Here is a 22662-nt window from a genome sequence, read left to right as displayed (position 1 = left end):
AGACTTCGTCAGTTTTGAGAAATCATTACATAGGGAGTATGTCACAGTTTAATGATGGCTAATACAACTTATAGTAAAGTTCTGGAACTCATGGCATTTTTGCTTTGTTTGCTAATCAATGTCATAAGAAACCAACACCTTAATAAAAACACATGATGCACCCCCTGACTGGTGTAGGCGGGAAATGATAACCCATGATGCACCCCCTGACCAGTGTAGGCAGGGAATGATAACATGTGCAGGGTTTTCTTTAAGGTCTTGATTTCAAGGGCCTGGGCCTTTCTAATTGGGAAAATTAGCGACATTTGCTTGAAATTGGGGAAAATATTTCATACAAAGAAGTAGAGAGAAAACCAATCCATTAATGAATAATTGGACTCCTTCCGACTTTCAATTTGGTCAAAGTTATCTCATTCAAATAAGCAGAGGTCAGAAAATTAGATTTACTTACCAATTTTATTGCAAAAATTGTAATCTGGGCATGTAAAGAAGATTAATGAACAATAAGACTACCCTGCTTGATTTATTTTCATTGTTTGGGAATTTCAAAGCAAAAATTGGGAAAAATACCTGCTCTTTAGCATTGGGAATGGGGCCTTATTTCAGCCCCCTACAGACCCTTAAAAAATCCCTGATGTGATGCACTCTGACAAGCGTAGGCGGGGAATGATTACACATGATGCACCCCCTGACGAGTGTAGGCAGGGAATCATTACACATGATGCACTCTTTGACGAGCGTAGGCGGGGAATGATTACATGTGATACACTCCCTGACAAGTGTAGGCGGGGGAATGATTACATGTGATACACTCCCTGACAAGTGTAGGCGGGGGAATGATTACATGTGATGGTGCTGTTTTCTAGACATATCTATGAATTGCAGTACATTTTCATGCTCTGTGTACTTTATATTTCAGAAAGAATTTTCCATTTATCTAACACTTGATCAATATATGAAGCCAGATGTCAGATGGAACACTCTGGTCAGTCACTTGAAGGAGTCCTTGAAAAAGGTAATAATACTAGAATGCTCACTGGGAAGCTGTTGTCATATGCAGGCTAAAAATTTCGTAGTACATGTATATTCTTAGATGATTCAGAAGATGGCGTGTTTCTCTCTTACTACTGTGTGTAAATTTCTCTACCTTTAGAATAGCAGAAGTTATGCAGAGGCATATAGGTATGTTATTTTGTAGATCTTCTTTTTTTTTTTTTTCATGTCATTTACATAATACATTTTGTGAGTAAAGAAAGAATTGAATGAATGCTCTCTACGGTGTTTTCAAAAAATCTTCTGTCGTTAAATTCCTTTTGGCTGACTGGAATAAAATTGAGTTCAGAAAATCAATTGTGATTTGAGTAATAAAGTTTATGTTACAGACTGGCAGAGATTCTGCAGATATCCAACATTGAAATCGAGGGAGAATTGACTATGCAAGCTTTTAAAAGAGGAGAATTGAAAGAGGCTCTCAAAATTTGCAAGTATGTCAATGATTATGGAAGTGCATTAATATACCACATTATTTCCTGTGGAACTATGCTGAAAATGTGACATCATTATGACTTTTTCCATAAGTACACAGTTATGTTTGACAACACGGTTAAAGGCCTACATGTATTGCCTTATATACATGTACCCACTTACATTATCTGTTGAATATAGGAAATAGATTGGTGAGGGTACGTAAGAGATAAATTAGTTATTTACATCAGGTAATTTTCTAAGCATTAAGTGTAGCAAACTAATAAAATACTGAATTAGGTGCAGAAGAAAGAAAAATGGTGTAAACTTTGCAATGATACATTATGTATAGATAGAAAAAAAAAAATACTGAATGGTTGGATGGTTTAAAGTTATTTTTAAAGTATGAAATTTTGTCTTCTTTTTTTTTTTTTTTTTTTTTTAAATTATACAAATGACATTCAGGAAACTTCTGGACTCCGATCCTTCAGAGAAAATGGCCGAGATTTTTTACAATGTAGCGAAGGTGCTGCAAGGAATTGTAGCTGGGTCTGAAAATAGCATGGAGAGCTTTCGAATTCTTCCCAAGATCACCCATCAGCTGGTGTGTAAGGCTTTGGTTGTGTGCTCTCCGAGTCTTCTGCCGAGACTGCTTGCGCTCAGTAAAGTCACGAGTATGTGCGAGTCAGTGGACAGACAGTGTGAGGCAGCCAGTGCGAGTCAGGTATGTACAGTTCTGTTTTATATTGTTCTGTTCTATACAGTTCTCTGTTTTATATTTATATTGTTCTGTTCTATACCGTTCTCTGTTTTATATTGTTCTGTTCTATACAGTTCTCTGTTTTATATTGTTCTGTTCTTTACAGTTCTCTGTTTTATATTGTTCTATACAGTTCTCTGTTTTATATTGTTCTGTTCTATACAGTGCTCTGTTTTATATTGTTCTGTTCTATACAGTGCTCTGTTTTACATTGTTCTGTTCTATACACTTTTCTGTTTTACATTGTTCTGTTCTATACAGTTCTCTGTTTTATATTGTTCTGTTCTATACAGTTCTCTGTTTTACATTGTTCTGTTCTCTACAGTTCTCTGTTTTATATTGTTCTGTTCTCTACAGTTCTCTGTTTTACATTGTTCTGTTCTATACACTTCTCTGTTTTACATTGTTCTGTTCTATATAGTTCTCTGTTTTATATTGTTCTGTTCTATACAGTTCTCTGTTTTATATTGTTCTGTTCTATACAGTTCTCTGTTTTATATTGTTCTGTTTTATATAGTTCTCGGTTTTATATTGTTCTGTTCTATACAGTTCTCTGTTTTATATTCTGTTCTATACAGTTCTCTGTTTCACATTGTTCTGTTCTCTACAGTTCTCTGTTTTACATTGTTCTGTTTTATACAGTTCTCTGTTTTATATTCTTCTGTTCTATACAGTTCTGTTTTATATTGTTCTGTTCTATACAGGTCTTTGTTGTTTTTGTGTGTTCTGTTCTATACAGTGCTGTTTTGTTTGGTGCTCTGTCATAGACACTGATGCTCCTAAATTTCAGCTCCTATAACCATGTATTGATTTTGAGCATGGTTAGTTAGGAAATTCTCTGTTTTCACGAGGGAAATCATAAAGCTATGTATCTGTTTCGGTGTTTTGCAGGATGAGATTTGGGAGGGAGTTGGTCAGAGTAAGGTAGTGGACAGGGACTGGAGAATTGACAACGCGTTTCAGGACGATGCTCTCGTGATGAATTCTCATATTGCCCTCCCTCTCATCATAAGATATTCCATGTCAGACCCAGGAATCATGTCTAAAGGTGAATTAGAAAAATATATATATGAAGGATGGCAAACCACCAATTTTGACTTTATGTGAAAGAGATTTTATTTACATGTAAGTCAATCAATTTTCAATAGCTTTGGCTAATTGACCTGAGTCACAGACTGAAGTGTTGTGTGGTTAATGACCTGAGTCACAGACTGAAGTGTTGTGTGGTTAATGACCTGACTCACAGACTGGTTGTGTGGTTAATGATCTGAGTCACAGACTGAAGTGTTGTGTGGTTAATGACCTGACTCACAGACTGGTTGTGTGGTTAATGACCTGAGTCACAGACTGAAGTGTTGTGTGATTAATGACCTGAGTCACAGACTGAAGTGTTGTGTGGTTAATGACCTGAGTCACAGACTGAAGTGTTGTGTGGTTAATGACCTGAGTCACAGACTGAAGTGTTGTGTGGTTAATGACCTGAGTCACAGACTGAAGTGTTGTGTGGTTAATGACCTCACTCACAGACTGAAGTGTTGTGTGGTTAATGACCTGAGTCACAGACTGAAATGTTGTGTGGTTAATGACCTGAGTCACAGACTGAAGTGTTGTGTGGTTAATGACCTGAGTCACAGACTGAAGTGTTGTGTGGTTAATGACCTGAGTCACAGACTGAAGTGTTGTTTGGTTAATGACCTGAGTCACAGACTGAAGTGTTGTGTGGTTAATGACCTGAGTCACAGACTGAAGTGTTGTGTGGTTAATGACCTGAGTCACAGACTGAAGTGTTGTGTGGTTAATGATCTGAGTCACAGACTGAAGTTTTGTGTGGTTAATGACCTGACTCACAAACTGAAGTGTTGTGTGGTTAATGACCTGAGTCACAGACTGAAGTGTTGTGTGGTTAATGACCTGACTCACAGACTGAAGTGTTGTGTGGCTAATTGACCTGAGTCACAGACTGAAGCGTTGTGTGGTTAATGACCTGACTCACAAACTGATTGTGTGGTTAATGATCTGAGTCACAGACTGAAGTGTTGTGTGGTTAATGACCTGAGTCACAGACTGAAGTGTTGTGTGGTTAATGACCTGAGTCACAGACTGAAGTGTTGTGTGGTTAATGACCTGAGTCACAGACTGGTTGTGTGGTTAATGACCTGAGTCACAGACTGAAGTGGTGTGTGGTTAATGACCTGAGTCACAAACTGATTGTGTGGTTAATGATCTGAGTCACAGACTGAAGTGTTGTGTGGTTAATGACCTGAGTCACAGACTGAAGTGTTGTGTGGTTAATGACCTGAGTCACAGACTGGTTGTGTGGTTAATGACCTGAGTCACAGACTGAAGTGGTGTGTAGTTAATGACCTGAGTCACAGACTGGTTGTGTGGTTAATGACCTGAGTCACAGACTGAAGTGGTGTGTGGTTAATGACCTGAGTCACAAACTGATTGTGTGGTTAATGATCTGAGTCACAGACTGAAGTGTTGTGTGGTTAATGATCTGAGTCACAGACTGAAGTGTTGTGTGGTTAATGACCTCACTCACAGACTGGTTGTGTGGTTAATGACCTGAGTCACAGACTGAAGTGGTGTGTGGTTAATGACCTGAGTCACAAACTGATTGTGTGGTTAATGATCTGAGTCATAGACTGAAGTGTTGTGTGGTTAATGACCTGAGTCACAGACTGAAGTGTTGTGTGGTTAATGACCCGAGTCACAGACTGAAGTGTTGTGTGGTTAATGACCTGAGTCACAGACTGGTTGTGTGGTTAATGATCTGAGTCACAGACTGAAGTGGTGTGTGGTTAATGACCTGAATCACAGACTGGTTGTGTGGTTAATGACCTGAGTCACAGACTGAAGTGTTGTGTGGTTAATGATCTGAGTCACAGACTGAAGTGTTGTGTGGTTAATGACCTGACTCACAGACTGGTTGTGTGGTTAATGATCTGAGTCACAGACTGAAGTGTTGTGTGGTTAATGACCCGAGTCACAGACTGTTGTGTGGTTTATGATCTGAGTTACAAACTGAAGTGTTCTGTGGCTAACACTGACCTGAGAATAATAGATAAGGATGGGCCACAATAGGGGATCAAATTTTTACATACAACTATATGGGGGAAATCAGTAAAAATCTTGTGAATAATCACTGACCCAGAAAGGTTTACATTTACATGAAAGCTTCCTGACAAAGTATAGTGCAGATTCAAGTATGTTAAAATTATGCGCCCCCTCCCCTCTAGAGAAAATCTTTAAAAATCTTCTTCTGAAGAACCATTGGGCGAAAGATATTTACATGAAAGCTTCCTAACATAGTGCAGATTCAAGTTTGTAAAAATCATGACCCACTGGGGTAGGTTGGGGCAACGGTAAGGATCAAAGTTATACTTGGAATATATAAGGAAAATTTTTAAATATGGGCCAAGGTGACTCAGGTGAGCGATGTGGCCCATGAATCTCTTGTTTGGTCAAGGACGGAGCCACATTGGTTTAATGTTTTCTATATAGGGATACATAGGCTTCTTTGTACATTTAGTTGAGCATTGTAGTCCCACAGTTCCTTTTATCACTAGCAACTCTTTTTAGACACGCATAAAACAGGCTTAAGATACATGCACAATGTATTTAGTATATTTCTGACCACTTTTAATTGACTCTTGACCAGAAACGGACAGCAAACCTGACTTGGCTGCCCTGATGCAGAGAGTGTTACCTGTCCTTCAACTTCTCAAGGACAATAGTCATCACCTGCTGGCTCTTCAGTTTGCCCTTCATATGACCTTCACCACCATGGAAACCATCGTAACTCCATGTACCACAGAAAACCAGGTATGTAATAGTATTGTAGAATTTTATCAAAGGTTTAATCTGTGTGCCAGTAAGAGATAAACTGCTCTTCTTTTTTTTTTACATTGATTTGGATACAGGACTCCATTAACCCTCTGTCTTTCCCAGCTCTGAGACAGCTGGTGCAACAAAGTTATTCTTACCTCAAAGATTTCACCTCGGCTCTTCTCATGAAGGTATTGTGCATGGAAACTTATTTTAATTTATGTTTATCAATATGGTTTCTAGCATAAGGATTGTACAAACCTCACATTAACAGTTTATCTGATCTGAAAGATAGATTCATCTACAGTTTTTTTTATTAGTGTTTGCATTTAATTTTTCATACTTTGGCCTCTTATTCAGAACCACATGGCCAATTTCAACCAAACTAGGCATAAAGTGTCATTTAGTGAAGGGAATGTAAATTCAATTAGATGAAGGGTCATGCCACTTACTAAGGAAAGGTGATATTGTCTAGCTTGGACAGGTCTAGTTTTATATGACTGTATATGTGCATTTTAAAATTTCTATTCTCCATGTTCAGGTTTCTAAGTGTGACCTTTGTTTTTTGCAACTAAAGGTCTTCAACTGTCAAGAAGTTGACTACAGACTAGCTCTGGCCTTACTTGTCAACCGACCAAAGAACGAGGGGCAGAAAATGCTGATGAGTTTAATCAAAGCCTCAGGACACAAGTACAATAAACTGAAAGTAAGGCTGTAAACTACATGTATTGTAACATGTACAAATTAGTGCCTGTTTAACAATAATGTGTACAAATTAGTGTCTAAAGTTTTGTACTGTAACAGTAAAGTGTGCCCATTAGTGCATGTGTACTAAAGTTTTGTACTGTAACAGTAAAGTTTGTCCATTAGTGCACATACATGCCAACTTTCCCGATTTGTGCAGGATTCTCCCGATATGAAGCAGTTGAAAAGGCAAATCCCGATATCCCGATTGGGATTGCAAAAATACCCCGAAATCCCGATTTTCTAAAAATATCTCCCATTTTACGACAACAAACCCCCCTTTCCAACCGGAATTTGAAACCCCGCGTCATTTCTGAACTGGCCAATCAGAAATGGGACAATAGCCAGCCATTGCTGTTTACCTGTGTCGCATGGTATCGGAGTGATGTAATTTAACTGGTCTGCCTGAGTCGGGGTGCTTATTGGACAGTGTGAAGCATGTTTTGATAGTAATTAATCAGGAAGACGGATTTCAAATTGACATATTCTTTACACAAACGTGAATGACAAAGATGATAGTGTCACCACCAATCGGACATATCCGATTTTTGCCTCTCGCTGACAGCATCCAAATTATGCGATAAGGTACGTCAAATATATTTTTTTCCAACTATAATAATATAGGCTATCCGAATCTATCTGTCTATAGCGATGTATTATATAGTGTAGTATTCAATAGACTTTGTGATGCATAATTCGAACAAGTCTGTACTGAATTTTATATTAGCAAGTAGCTTTAATTTACAAGTAAAAATGTATATTTTGATATGTTTTTTTCCTGGTAATTATTTCAGATGTCATGGGTGCAAAGGTTTTGTTTGCAAACGTCATAGCAGGGTAGATCACTCCTTTTCTGGTTGCAATGCAGATTGTTCCACCACTCTGCAAGCCCATGTTTACAGACAAGCAAGATCGCCTTTGTAGTCGTACCTAAATGCATGTGCTTTAACTAAAATTTTGATATATAGACCAGCCAATGTTTATATGGTGTAAAAGGATGCAACTTTAAGTATTATTTGATTTATGTATACATGTATTTTCAAAGTGTTTTTTTTTTTTATAGTTTTGTTAAAGTTAATGGTCAAACACACTTGATGTATGATACATGTATAATGATTAGATTGATATTTAATTTGAAAAGACAAATATTTATTTTCATGGTAAAATGTCATAAATTTTGAGCTTTGAAAAAGGTCGTCGCGCGCAAAATCCCCCATGGGGATTTTTAAAAGTTGGCATGTATGAGTGCATGTGTACTAAAGTTTTGTACTGTAACAGTAGTGTATTGAATTGTATGTGTATACATTGTATAGAACAATGCCTAATGGAAGGCAGTGCATTTACTGAGAAATAGAGTAAGTAAAAGTTACCCTTGCATTGCAGTGTGTAAGCAATCTGTTTGATTTATTTTGGTGTACATCCTTTTCAGGCTATGGGTAGTGTTGGTATTGGCATGGGTCAGCTTTACAGAGAGGTGTCTGTGATTGAGGTGTGCGAGAAACTCAAAAAGAATGCCACTTGGGGGCACAGACTTGGCAAAATGAAGGTGAGACAATCAACAGGGAAGTCAAGGTAGCGGCGTATTAGGAAAATATAACATAGAAGCACGCAATTCCTAGCATGGAGGTGTGTATGTGTGTGATATTTTAAATGCCTTGATGTGATGTCACATTTAATGATTACTGTGGTGTGAGGGGATGCTTTTTTTTTATGTGTGGTGAATTTGATATACAGAGAAGATGGTGGGAAATGGGTCAGTATCATACATCATATTCTGATTTTGTTTTGTAGATAAATTTCAGTGATGTTTTTGGAAATACGGATTCTGAAAAAAGTAAGCTTCTTCCTCAACTTGTCCAGTGTGAAACTACCAGTGTGGCGCTGATCCAGGAATTCTGCAGGTACGCCTGTAATGTTGTTGTTCAGAATTCTGCAGGTACACCTGTAATGTTGTTGTTCAGAATTCTGCAGGTACACCTGTAATGTTGTTGTTCAGAATTCTGCAGGTACACCTGTAATGTTGTTGTTCAGAATTCTGCAGGTATACCTGTAATAGTATTGTTCGAGACCATTGAGGTTGACAAATCAATAGACATAACAACAATTATTATTATACTTTCATGAAGTTTAGTCGAATTGGAAAAAAACATATTGTAACCTTCCGAGACCAGAAACCATGCCCTCCGGCGTGCTAATATCTAGCAACCGGAAACAATACTTGACAACAGGTGATATTATAGAAATTATCACATGCTCACAGATTGTGCACATACGATTCACAAAAGATTGCTAGACAACATAGCCGGTAAAACATTTAATGAATGTATGACATTCAGTATGATAAAACAAATATTGCATGTAGTTACAGTACCCGCAACGTTATTCTTGACATGATAAGCGATAGAGCACGATACACGCACGATAGGATAGGATACACGCACAATACGATAGGATACACGATAAACCTGATAAATGCATACCCTGATAAACGATCTTCACAATAGACCTGATAAACGCAAATCACGATCAAGGGAAAACCTGTTAGAAATGTTGTAAATTTAAAAGCAATTTAGACAGAATGAAATTTTATTACTTACAACATAATCACATTATGTTGATAATAATACTGAAGGATTTCAATATTCATTATACGCCTAAAATGTATAATTTTTTTAATCCACAGTCGTACTATTGTTGTTTTTTAAAAAATATTTTTCATTCTATTTATATATTTTTTACGCCATCATAGCTAAAATCAGAAAACTAAACTACATGTATATACGGTTTTCAATTCATTATTTGATATCTATATAAATTTTCTCAACCAGTGATTCTAAAACTTATATTGTCACCTAATGTATAATATATAAGTTATACAGGGAATTAGCTAAATGTAATATAGTGTACATGTAGTTATAACGTGCTTCAGTAGCTCTCTTATTCTAATGTCTATTATCTTGAATGTGAAATAAAACCAAGTAATATTTTGTGTGTAGCGAGGAGGGGGTTATTTTGCATCAAGCTCTAAGTTCACCGCTCATTCAACAGCTACAATTATTTTCATAATGACTGCTTCAAAAAAATCCACTGCACTACACCATGTCTTCATACGTTAGATATTTCTACACCGAGTGATAATTGATATTGATAAGTAATTGGAACATATTTGAATTGATATCTTAATGACAAAAATTGAATAAATTATTAAAAAAAAAAAAAAAAAAAAAAAACCCAGATAAACAAAACCCAGCTTTCTTTAAATTTGCAATTAATTCAAATTTTGTTTTTCACTTTAAATGATCAAAATCTACAGTCTAATATGTTTAGAAGGTTTCACAAAAAAATTAAGGTTATTCATCAAGACAGAAGCTCATTATAGAGAGTTTATTATTTGTTTTGAAAACAAAGATTGAGGTGTGTTATTGTTTACGGGGTTTTCAAAATAAATGGATATTGATTCAAGTTTAATAAATATACCACATCTCAAGTATACTTTAGGTAAAATGTGTCATTTAAATGTTAAAATTTGTAATTGTACAAAATGAATATGCTTTAAATTACAAAATTAACGTTTCATTGGTTTGTTTGTTTACATAAAAAGACTCGAGTGTTTGTTTACATAACAGAGAATCAAAGCTAAATATTGCTCTTATCCTTGCATTCAGACGGTCCAAATTTTGGTTGTCAACATTAAATGAGGTATATTTTTAATTTTTAACATCAAAATTGAAAAACATTTCTTTCGAAAAACGTGAACCAGTCCCTTTAAAATGTATGTAATTTCATGATTTTTCCTTTCAAATCAGATCTTTCCATTTCTCTATTAGTGTTAATTACAAATAATTGTTTCTAGACAAGCAAATGTTTATGAACTGTACATGAGCTTTCAGATTTACTGTCCTCAGTTTGCTCGGCAAACCACTGCCTACTTTCTAGACTACTTAGAATGAAATTGTGATAAATTTTCACCCTCTCTGGACAGTCAAATAGCTCTTCTTCTGCCTTAAAATCGACAGCTTTATGTTCTCCTTCAAATATATTGTCTTTCTTCGATTTCTAGAAATACATGTAACTTCTTTAACAAAATGAATAACGCTTTCGGAAGCTATCATACTTTTTCAATAGATTTAATATACGACCCTGATAGTTTCTGAAGCTACACGATAAACAATTTTCATGATAAACATAAAACCTGATACACGCATAACGCGATATACGGTAGAATTGATAAACGCAAAACATGATGGAAAACCTGATAAACGCGATACGATAGGATACACGCACGATATGATAGGATACACGCACGATAGAACACAATAGGAATGTCAAGAATAACGTTGTGGGTACTGTAAGAGTAACATTGAGAATTTTCACCCTTTGAATAATATTGTAAATCTCGGCTGTGCCTCTGTTGACAACGGTTTTCTCGGGGTGAACATTTTCAATGTTACCCTTAGCTACATGCACTATTTATATGATATGTACATGGAATTCACACACTTGACTGTCAGTAAAATTTGATTGACAGGATGTTTCGCTTGGACGAGGATGAAGCACTGATGCTGTATTTAGATCGTGTATTTGCCACACCTGAATCTCAAAATCTTTTAAATGGATTGTCGAAGTTGGACAAGGCTCGCACTGCCATCAGAGAAATCACTGCCAAAGATGGTCTGATGAAGAAACTGGTTGCCATGTACAGCAAGGTATCTGTGATCAATGATTAGATTTCGAGGCAGTTAATGTTAAGCAAGGTATCTGTGATTAATGATTTATACACTACTAAAAACAGATAACATTCACAATTTATTCGCATTCATACATGTATCTACAGACAATTTAATACAGTATACCACCTAGTGTACAATAGAATAATAAACATATATAACATAACTACATATTTGTCCTTCTCGGGGGCTACTCACGTCACTACGTTAAAATAATCTGTAAACCCCAAAGCTGAATTTCCTGGTTGACACCATCAGGAAATCCCTACTGAACCTGGGTTGACATCATTGAGCCAACCTATCTAGTACCCGGTTTGACCTCTTCGGGGAAATCATCAGAACTCTGCTTGACACCATTGGGTAAATAATAACTATTGGTACCCAGGTTGACACCGTCGGGTAGAATACTAACTATTGGTACCTGGGCTGACACCATCGGGTGAATATTAACTATTGGTACCCGGGTTGACACCATCGGGTAAATACTAACTATTGGTACCCGGGTTGACACCATCGGGTAAATACTCAATACACTCGTACTAGTACCCGGGTTGACACCATCGGGTTGTACTAGAGCTAATTAATGTCATAGTACTAGGATGTTACCTAAGGTTGACACTGTTGAGGTGACCCTTAAAACTAACCTAATACTTAGCTTTATCTGAATGGGGGGGGGGGGGGGGGGGGGGCAATTATTGTGTGAGAGCCCCAATGGATTATGAATAGAAAAAGGAGATGTTTGGGGCGGTGGGAGGGTTAGACAAATGAACACACTGTTGCACTTCTGGTAGTGAACAAAGAACTGATATACTGTAAGTGAAGCTGAGCTATCATTGGTTATCACTGGTCAAGTGATCTACACCCTTGGTCAGTTATGCAATCCATTACCTAATTTGGCCATAGAATGCTGGAACCAGATTGTAACATGATACTACTGTTAGTTGTAAAACTACTGCCTTCCTGTCTTATCATTATAGAATACTATCATATATCTAATACTGTTTAGTTCTATGGAGATGGAAGCTTAATGCTTCCATTTTATAACTTGATAGAATTAGACATCATGATACATAAATAGACCTACTGCTAAAAGTATGATGACAGCAATAAAGTGTGTATAAACAAACATTTTTTTCTATGCACAAATTACATTTAGATTTCATGGCAGTTAATATGTTATGTTTGTTCAGTTATCAAGCATGCACTGTCTGCAAGTCATTGGCCACATCTTTCAGTTTATGGCAGCGAGATGTACCGGGAATTTTTTCGTAGACGCATTAAAATACGAGTTTTATCCCATTTTGAATTTGTCCAAAGATGTTTTTGTTCCTTTTGATTTAAATTTACCCAGCTTTACATTTGTTCATTTTGGAGAAGGGCAAAATTAGCAAAAACCTGTATGTTTACACAGTATATTACCTGTATGTTAACACAGTACATTATCTGTATGTTAACACAGTACATTATCTGTATGTTTACACAGTATATTACCTGTATGTTAACACAGTATATTACCTGTATGTTAACACAGTATATTACCTGTATGTTTACACAGTATATTACCTGTATGTTTACACAGTATATTACCTGTATGTTAACACAGTACATTACCTGTATGTTTACACAGTATATTACCTGTATGTTAACACAGTATATTACCTGTATGTTTACACAGTATATTACCTGTATGTTAACACAGTATATTACCTGTATGTTTACACAGTATATTACCTGTATGTTAACACAGTACATTACCTGTATGTTTACACAGTATATTACCTGTATGTTAACACAGTATATTACCTGTATGTTAACACAGTATATTACCTGTATGTTTACACAGTATATTGCCTGTATGTTTACACAGTACATTACCTCTATGTTTACACAGTATATTACCTCTATGTTTACACAGTATATTACCTGTATGTTTACACAGTACATTACCTGTATGTTTACACAGTACATTACCTGTATGTTTACACAGTACATTACCTCTATGTTTACACAGTACATTACCTGTATGTTTACACAGTATATTACCTGTATGTTTACACAGTATATTACCTGTATGTTAACACAGTATATTACCTGTATGTTTACACAGTACATTATCTGTATGTTTACACAGTATATTACCTGTATGTTTACACAGTACATTACCTGTATGTTTACACAGTATATTGCCTGTATGTTTACACAGTACATTACCTCTATGTTTACACAGTACATTACCTGTATGTTTACACAGTATATTACCTGTATGGTAACACAGTATATTACCTGTATGTTTACACAGTACATTACCTCTATGTTTACACAGTACATTACCTGTATGTTAACACAGTATATTACCTGTATGTTTACACAGTATATTACCTGTATGTTTACACAGTATATTGCCTGGATGTTAACACAGTACATTATCTGTATGTTAACACAGTACATTACCTCTATGTTTACACAGTATAATACCTGTATGTTTACACAGTATATTACCTGTATGTTAACACAGTACATTACCTGTATGTTTACACAGTACATTACCTGTATGTTTACACATCCACAGTACTATATCTATGTTTACACATGTACAGTTCTTTACCTGTTGAAATGGAAGTACCAATGCCAGGGCCTCAGAAGCACTTAATAAACCTGTACTCCCTATGTACAATACATTTTGTTTGTGTGCATAATATGTGCCCTAGTGGTAGACTTGTTTATGCAACATTGAATTCATTTCGTAGACAGATTCATGCGATTATGAAACCTTGGCTCTCCTTTTTATGTAACATTGAATTCATCTTGTAGACAGATTCTTATGATTATGAAACCTTGGCTTTCCTGTTGAATGAAATGCAAAGATTGGAGATACAGATGAATAAGCTTCACCCAGAAAAGGTAAAAGCAAGAACTTCAGTTATAAACACTGTGACAGATTAGTTTGATGTGCATTTATTACTATAAATATAGAATGGGAGAAGGGATACCGGTACAAAATAAGGCACAGGTAATAGTCGAGAGTAATGAAATGTACAAAATAAGGCACAGGTAATAGTCGTGAGTAATGAAATGTACAAAATAAGACACAGGTAATAGTCGAGAGTAATGAAATGTACAAAATAAGACACAGGTAATATAGTCGTGAGTAATGAAATGTACAAAATAAGACACAGGTAATAGTCGTGAGTAATGAAATGTACAAAATAAGGCACAGGTAATAGTCGAGAGTAATGAAATGTACAAAATAAGACACAGGTAATATAGTCGTGAGTAATGAAATGTACAAAATAAGACACAGGTAATAGTCGAGAGTAATGAAATGTACAAAATAAGACACAGGTAATAGTCGAGAGTAATGAAATGTACAAAATAAGACACAGGTAATAGTCGTGAGTAATGAAATGTACAAAATAAGGCACAGGTAATAGTCGAGAGTAATGAAATGATACGCTGTACATGTACCTGTGAAATATGCATCATACGGTGTATGTGAGTGGTTCAAAATTACACAGTGTTTATTAGTCCCCTACCGACGAAGTCGAAGGGGACTTTAGGTTTGCGCTTCTTCTGTCTGTCCGTCAGTCCTGCAAATCAGTTTTCTGGACTTTTTTTTAATGTACTTGCAGATATTCATTTGATATTTGGTACATTGCTTTGCCATAAAAAGTTACAGATCAAGTTCGAGTTTCGTCTCGGTCCATTGACTTTTCACTAAGTTATGGCCCTTGGACTTAGAAAAATAGCATGAATTATTTAGTTTTCCGGACTTTTTTTTGTTTTGCTTGCAAATATTCATTTGATATTTGGTACATCGCTTTGCCATAACAAGTTACAGATGAAGTTGAAATTTCCTTTCGGTCCGTTGATTTTTCACTAAGTTATAGTCCTTGGACTTGAAAAAATAACATGAATTATCAGTTTTCTGGACTATTTTTAATGTGGTTGCAGATATTCATTTGATATTCAGTACATCATGATTGCTTTGCCATAACAAGTTACAGATTGATTTTGAAGTTTTCCTGGACTAGTCTTTGTACCTGAATAGTAGTTGATTTCCAACCATTAATATTCCTTCCCAATCTTCCCTTTTACCATAACCTTGGTCTCATAATGAACTTCGAATATTGTTGCGGTCCAATAATTTTTACCTCCGGTAGGGGACTGTATTGCTATGCAATACTCTCAGAATACTTGTTTTAAAAAAACAATCTGCAGACTTCAATATCAGCTGACTTAGATTTCACCTTCAAATCTAGAAGGAACTTGCACAATTGCATATCTATGAATTTTTTTTTATCCCTCTTCATATTATTGTGAATGCATATTTGATAGCTGAAACCTGTCATATTTAAAATGCTAAATTTTCAAGGTATGACATACCACACAATTTAGAATAGGTACATTGTACCTCCAAATTAATGCATGGCTAAATCGAGGCATGTTATTACATGTATGTACTAATCAAGATAGGTTTGTTTGTGTCATGATGTGAGATAGGTATCTGATAGAGTGACATGATGCGAGATAGGTATCTGATAGAGTGTCATGATGTGAGATAGGTATCTGATAGAGTGTCATGATGTGAGATAAGTATCTGATAGAGTGATTGTGTCATGATGCGAGATAGGTATCTGATAGAGTGACATGATGTGAGATAGGTATCTGATAGAGTGTCATGATGTGAGATAGGTATCTGATAGAGTGATTGTGTCATGATGTGAGATAGGTATCTGATAGTGTCATGATGTGAGACAGGTATCTGATAGAGTGATTGTGTCATGATGCGAGATAGGTATCTGATAGAGTGTCATGATGTGAGACAGGTATCTGATAGAGTTACATGAAGTGAGATAGGTATCTGATAGAGTGTCATGATGTGAGATAGGTATCTGATAGTGTCATGATGTGAGACAGGTATCTGATAGAGTGTCATGATGTGAGATAGGTATCTGATAGAGTGATTGTGTCATGATGCGAGATAGGTATCTGATAGAGTGATTGTGTCATGATGCGAGATAGGTATCTGATAGAGTGATTGTGTCATGATGTGAGATAGGTATCTGATAGAGTGACATGATGTGAGATAGGTATCTGATAGAGTGTCATGATGTGAGATAAGTATCTGATAAGAGTGTCATGATGCGAGATAGGTATCTGATAACAGTGTCATGATGTGAGATAGGTATCTGATAGAGTGTCATGATGTGAGATAAGTATCTGATAGAGTGATTGTGTCATGATGCGAGATAGGTATCTGATAGAGTGTCATGATGTGAGATAGGTATCTGATAGAGTGTCATGATGTGAGATAGGTATCTGATAGAGTGTCATGATGTGAGATAAGTATCTGATAGAGTGTCATGATGTGAGATAAGTATCTGATAGAGTGATTGTGTCATGATGCGAGATAGGTATCTGATAGAGTTACATGATGCGAGATAGGTATCTGATAGAGTGTCATGATGTGAGATGGGTATCTGATAGAGTGACATGATGCGAGATAGGTATCTGATAGAGTGTCATGATGCGAGATAGGTATCTGATAGAGTGATTGTATCATGATGCGAGATAGGTATCTGATAGAGTGATTGCTCCAGGCACATGGGGTGAATTCCATCTTGATACACGTAACATAAATATGAGGAAATCAAATGCAAATTAAAATATTCACAATACCCACATACAGGTATATGACTGTATACTGAGTTGATAATGTACATGTAATTTACAGTGAAAGCAGTTCAAGTATATTTATAGCGAGCGATGCGACGCGACGAGCTTGCTCCAATGATTACACAATTGAGTCACGTGATTTGCTCTTCATCGGCTGAAAAATGATGGGGACTACCCATAATGCTTCCGGGAAAATATCGCCATCACTACGGTATACTTCATTATGAACCCTGTAGTTAAAACAAATAAATGGTGTCGAAAGCACCACAAATGATTTTAAATTCCAGACAAGCTTTCCCATACCTTCATATGTTTTGTTGTGGATAATTGCTAGGTTTGAAAGAAAAACAATCACAGCTAATGATGACGTCACAATGCAACTGTTTACACCAACCGCGTTATATTTCCCGCGTTAAATGAATTGCCTAAAAGTCATGTTATAAAACGTTATGGGTCGTCTCAACAGTCATATTATTTCCAATAATTTGGGGGGCCTCCGTGGCCAAGTGGTTAGAGCATCGCGCTCAAAATCACACGGCCTCTCACCTCTGTTGGCGCGGGTTCGAATCCCGCTCGCACCGGTAAATGAGAAAGTTTCCCAGTTTACTTTCGGAAGGTCGGTGGTCTCTTCCCAGGTACATTATATCTGGGTTCTTTATTCCACCAACAAAAACTGGGCCACCAGATAACTGAAAAATTGTTGAGTGGCGGAAAACATCAATCATTCCAATAATTTGGCCTTTGATACAGGTATCTTTACAAACTGTAATGATAGTCATTTCCTTATGAATGCGATGCAGTAGTGAAGGAGGTACTTTTCACATTATAAATGTAGACACAATGTTTTTTAATGGCAGGTAATTCAGATAGAAAAGAAAGCAGAATGTATAGATATAAAAAATGCATTTCATTTTTGAAAATACACGAGGGTAAGAACTGCAATGCTTCGTAAAATAGGCTGGCTTGAAGCATCACATTTTATACCTCCATGTATTTTCAAAAATGAAATTCATATTTCTTAATTACAACTGTAAAATTGCACCAGAATATTAATACAATATCTATGCCAAATCCTGTACAATACATGTATGTAATGGGACTCAGAAGTTGAGATACGTTTAGGAATAATGAAACTAGTAAAAATAATTATATTCACCGACTACATACAAATTAACCGAAAGCATACTGTGCATTTGCAGAATCATGATCTCACAGACTAAGCTTAAAATGTAAATCGGCAGAATTACAACTCCGCAGACTAAACTGAAAATGTAAATCGCCAGCATTATAAACCCCACAGACTAAACTGAAAATGTAAATCGGCAGAATTATAACCCTGCAGACGAAACAGAAAATGTAAATCGGCAGAATTATAACCCCGCAGACCAAAACTGAAAATGTAAATCAGCAGAATTATCCCATAGATGAAACTGAAAATGTAAATTGGCAGAATTATAACCCTGCAGACCAAACTGAAAATGTAAATCGGTAGAATAATTACTCCGCAGACTATTTAAAACTGAAAATGTAAATCGGCAGAATTATAACCCCGCAGGCTAAACTGAAAAGGTAAATCGGCAGAATTATAGACCCCACAGACTAAACTGAAAATGTAAAAATTGGTAGAATTATTACTCCGCAGACTATTTAAAACTGAGAATGTAAATCGGCAGAATTATAACCCTACTCACTAAACCAGAAATGTAAACCCCACAAAGTCTTTTATCTTTAGAGAAATAGTGTCAATTTCACTCGCAGCATGTCTGTTCTGGTAATGGTAGTGGGGAGTTACTGTTTATACATTTATACTGTGTATATGGTTTTGTAGGCATTGCCATTGTTAAACTACTTGATTGTGTACAAGAGGAAGTCAGAGCCATCAAAATACGAGTTACAGCACCACTCAGGCGAGAACAGAGATGAAGTGAGTGTGCCAGGCATTTATAATGATTATAAATATATCATAGATAATGATAGATAATAAGTATAACTTGGTATTTTAGCAATGACAAACACCATTTTTGGTGTACTCAAATAAAATATTGGAAAAAGAGCTGGTGAGATGGGGGGGGGGGGGGGGGGGGTTCAAACATTATTTTTTTTCATATAAAAAAAAAACTTTAGGAAAACCCTTAGGAAGAAGAGCTGGGGGTGCAAATTGTGAAACTATTATGAAAGAGCCCTAACACACTCTAGATGCTGATATGGTTGTTTCATTGCATTTGTAGAAAGACCACTGTAAGGGTCTCACAGCTTTTGAGATTCATTTCAAAATGACACACATGAATATTGGGGCCCAAGGATGTTTTATCTATTTTTAGCTCCAGATTATGGAATGCCTTCCGCCTGCCAGCAAACACCGACTTCCATTTCACCCGCTCGTGAATGACAACCCCTGGCAAATCATCAGTAAGGACTCTCCTATGTATTGCACCTTTATTACACCTGTACCAACTGTACAAATATCTTGGATACAGTACCCGCAACGTTATTCTTGACATTCCTATCGTGTTCTATCGTGCATGTATCCTATCGTATCGTGCGTGTATCCTATCGTATCGTGCGTGTATCCTATCCTATCGTGTATCAGGTTTTCCGTTTTCTATCGTGTTTTGCGTTTATCAGGTCTATCGTTTTTCGTATTATGCGTGTATCAGGTTTTCCGTTTATCGTGAAAATCGTTTATCGTGTAGCTTTGGAAACTATCGGGATCGTATATTAAATCTAATGAAAAAGTAAGATACTTTCCGAAAGCTTTATTCGTTTTGTTAAAGAAGCTATTTTTAGGAATCGAGGAAAGACAGTATATTTGAAGGAGAACATAAAGCTGTTGATTTTAAAGCAGAAAAAGAGCTATATGTCTGTCCAGAGAGGTTGAAAATTTATCGCAATGTCATTCTGTCTGGAAAGTAGGCAGTGGTTTGCCGAGCAAACCGAGGACAATAAAACTGAAAGCTCCTTCATCTGGAGTTCATAAACAGTTCCTTGTCTAGAAACAATTATTTGTAATTAACACTAACAGAGAAATAGAAAGTTCCGATCTGAAAGGAAAAATCAGTAAATTACATTGTTTATTACATATATTTTAATAATGGTTCTTTTTCTTCCGATTTTGTTCACCTGTATTCAACTTAATATATATCAACTACTGAACTTGTGCGCGTTCTTATCTATCTGATTTTGTGTATCACCCGTGTTTTGACAGTAAACATTCTCAGGGGCATTGTATTTCACACATTTAGAAGATTAAGTTTTAAAAGAGTGCAAGGGTATATTGCATCTCCCAAAGTTCTGCTCAATTGGGCACGATTCAGCTGTCATCGTTGTTTTTTTTTTTAATTGTACATGTACACATATACCAATAGTCGTACGTGTAGATACTGGAAATGTATGCCTGTTTTGATGATTATTTGAATTTTTTTACATGCTAAACACAAACATTTAATTTAAAGCGTTTCTAAATTGCGACTTTAAATCAAGCCAGGTTCGTATATGTTTTTAATAGTTTATTTATTTTTTGTTAACAAAATATCAATTCATATGAATATGTTCCAATTACTTATGACTATCAATTATCACTCATAGTGTAGAAATATCTAACATATGAGCATATGGTGTAGTGCAGTGGATTGAATTTAAAGCGGTCATTATGAAAATAATTGTAGTTGTTGAAAGAGCGGTGAACTCAGAGCTTGATGCAAAATAACCCCCCTCCTCGCTACACACAAAAGATTACTTAGTTTTATTTGATATCCAAGATAATAGACAACAGAATAAGAGAGCTATTGAAGCATGATATCACTACATTATATTCCATTTTGTTAATTCCCTGTTTAATTGCTAAACACTCGGTATCAAGTGTGAATACCACGGGTCCTCGGAGATGACCTTCAAAACAGACGCCCCGTGTCACGGTAGGTGTGGCACGCTAAAAAACCCTCACTGCTCAATGGCCGTAATTGCCGAGCATAAGCCTAAATTCAAAAGCTCTTCACCGGTCATGGTGACGTTAAGCAAGATAAAAATCAATCACTCCATTTATGATTCATATATTAAACATTCAAGGTGACAATATACGTTTTAGAATCATTGGCTGAGAAAATTCATATAGATATCAAATAATGAATTCAATACCGTATATAGTTTAGCTTCCGGATTTTAGCTGTAATGACGTTAACGAAAACATAAATAGAATTTTAAAAAAATAAACGTACAACCGTGGATAATTACATTATATGCTTTAGGTATATATTAAGTATTGAAATCCTTCAATATTATTATCAACATAATGAAATTATTTTGTACGTATCAAACTTTCGTTCTGTCTAAATTGTTTCTAAATTTACAACATTTCTATCAGGTTTTCCGTTTATCGTGAAGATCGTTTATCGTGTTTTGCGTTTATCAGGTCTATCGTGAAGATCGTTTATCAGGTTTTGCGTTTATCAGGTTTACCGTGTATCCTATCGTATCGTGCGTGTATCCTATCCTATCGTGCGTGTATCGTGTTCTATCGTTTATCATGTCAAGAATAACGTTGCGGGTACTGTAACTATTGTTGCTCATTTTTATCGGATAACATTCAGAAGAGTTAGAAATAGTTTTCTTCCATATACTTTGTCCATGTGTACAGTATGTATGAGCAGAAAAGTGTGGTGTATGTATGAGCAGAAAAGTGTGGTGTATTTCTGTATATAAAAATATGTATATACAGGTAATTAGGGCTTTGTCCATGTGTATGTATGAGCAGAAAAGTGTGGTGTATTTCTGTATATAAGATAAATGTGTACATGCAGGTAATAAGGGCTTTGTCCATGTGTATGTACAAAATGTACATGTATGAGCAGAAAAGTGTGGCATATTTCTGTATATAAAAATATGTACAGACCCTGAAACGTGCTACTACACCAGTTGCACGGTACAGTTCGGTACGCTTTATGAATGGTACGGTTCGTTTTCTGAACGGTATGGTTCGTTTCTTGCACGGTACGGTACGCTTCTTGAACGGTATGGTTTGCTAAAAATAGCTGCACGCTTTGTGAACGGTTTGCACGTTTTATTAATGAGGTGGGCGTGGCCTGAACGCTTTGACTTCGTATAAATTGTACGTTTCGATAGTTTGTTTTCACTCGATCGGTCTTATTCGGCTCTTTGATTATCGGCTGCAGGATTTGTGGTTGTGTTAGAATGTGCACATGGGGAAATGAGACGTTATTTTTGATTGCTTCGATGGAATAATTCCATATTGATAACGTACATAAAAGTTATGAATAAAAGTTTTTAGAATTTGCTTAAGTCTAAGTCTTAATGGTTGTTATTACGTTTCAATTTGTTTTTCATTTCTCATCAGACATTTATTAATTTACGATTTTATAAAAAGTTGTTACATGAACTGCTCCCCGACATGGGCGTGCGTAAGTGTAAAAACAAAGCGTATTAAGTTTCCGGATATAAATTACA

The 22662-nt window shown here is 36.0% G+C and overlaps 1 protein-coding gene across 1 annotated transcript in view; it reads left to right on the top strand.

Annotated features, from left to right (window-relative positions):
- Window positions 1–22662, top strand: part of LOC125650134 (kinetochore-associated protein 1-like) — an 80938-nt gene that overhangs the window by 30366 nt on the left and 27910 nt on the right. Inside the window, exons 32-45 of the mRNA XM_056165422.1 lie at window positions 920–1015; window positions 1154–1182; window positions 1383–1484; window positions 1930–2188; window positions 3116–3272; window positions 5889–6052; window positions 6151–6246; window positions 6633–6761; window positions 8229–8345; window positions 8591–8700; window positions 11328–11505; window positions 14338–14427; window positions 19031–19126; window positions 19524–19611. Of these exons, the coding sequence (XP_056021397.1) occupies window positions 920–1015; window positions 1154–1182; window positions 1383–1484; window positions 1930–2188; window positions 3116–3272; window positions 5889–6052; window positions 6151–6246; window positions 6633–6761; window positions 8229–8345; window positions 8591–8700; window positions 11328–11505; window positions 14338–14427; window positions 19031–19126; window positions 19524–19611 (1711 nt within the window). The remainder of the gene's footprint in view (window positions 1–919; window positions 1016–1153; window positions 1183–1382; window positions 1485–1929; window positions 2189–3115; window positions 3273–5888; window positions 6053–6150; window positions 6247–6632; window positions 6762–8228; window positions 8346–8590; window positions 8701–11327; window positions 11506–14337; window positions 14428–19030; window positions 19127–19523; window positions 19612–22662) is intronic.

The sequence above is a fragment of the Ostrea edulis genome, chromosome 5 (assembly GCF_947568905.1).
Source record: "Ostrea edulis chromosome 5, xbOstEdul1.1, whole genome shotgun sequence".
In the NCBI taxonomy this organism is placed as follows: domain Eukaryota; kingdom Metazoa; phylum Mollusca; class Bivalvia; order Ostreida; family Ostreidae; genus Ostrea; species Ostrea edulis.
Note: the sequence above shows the minus strand (reverse complement) of the source record. Positions and strands in the feature narration are given on the sequence as shown.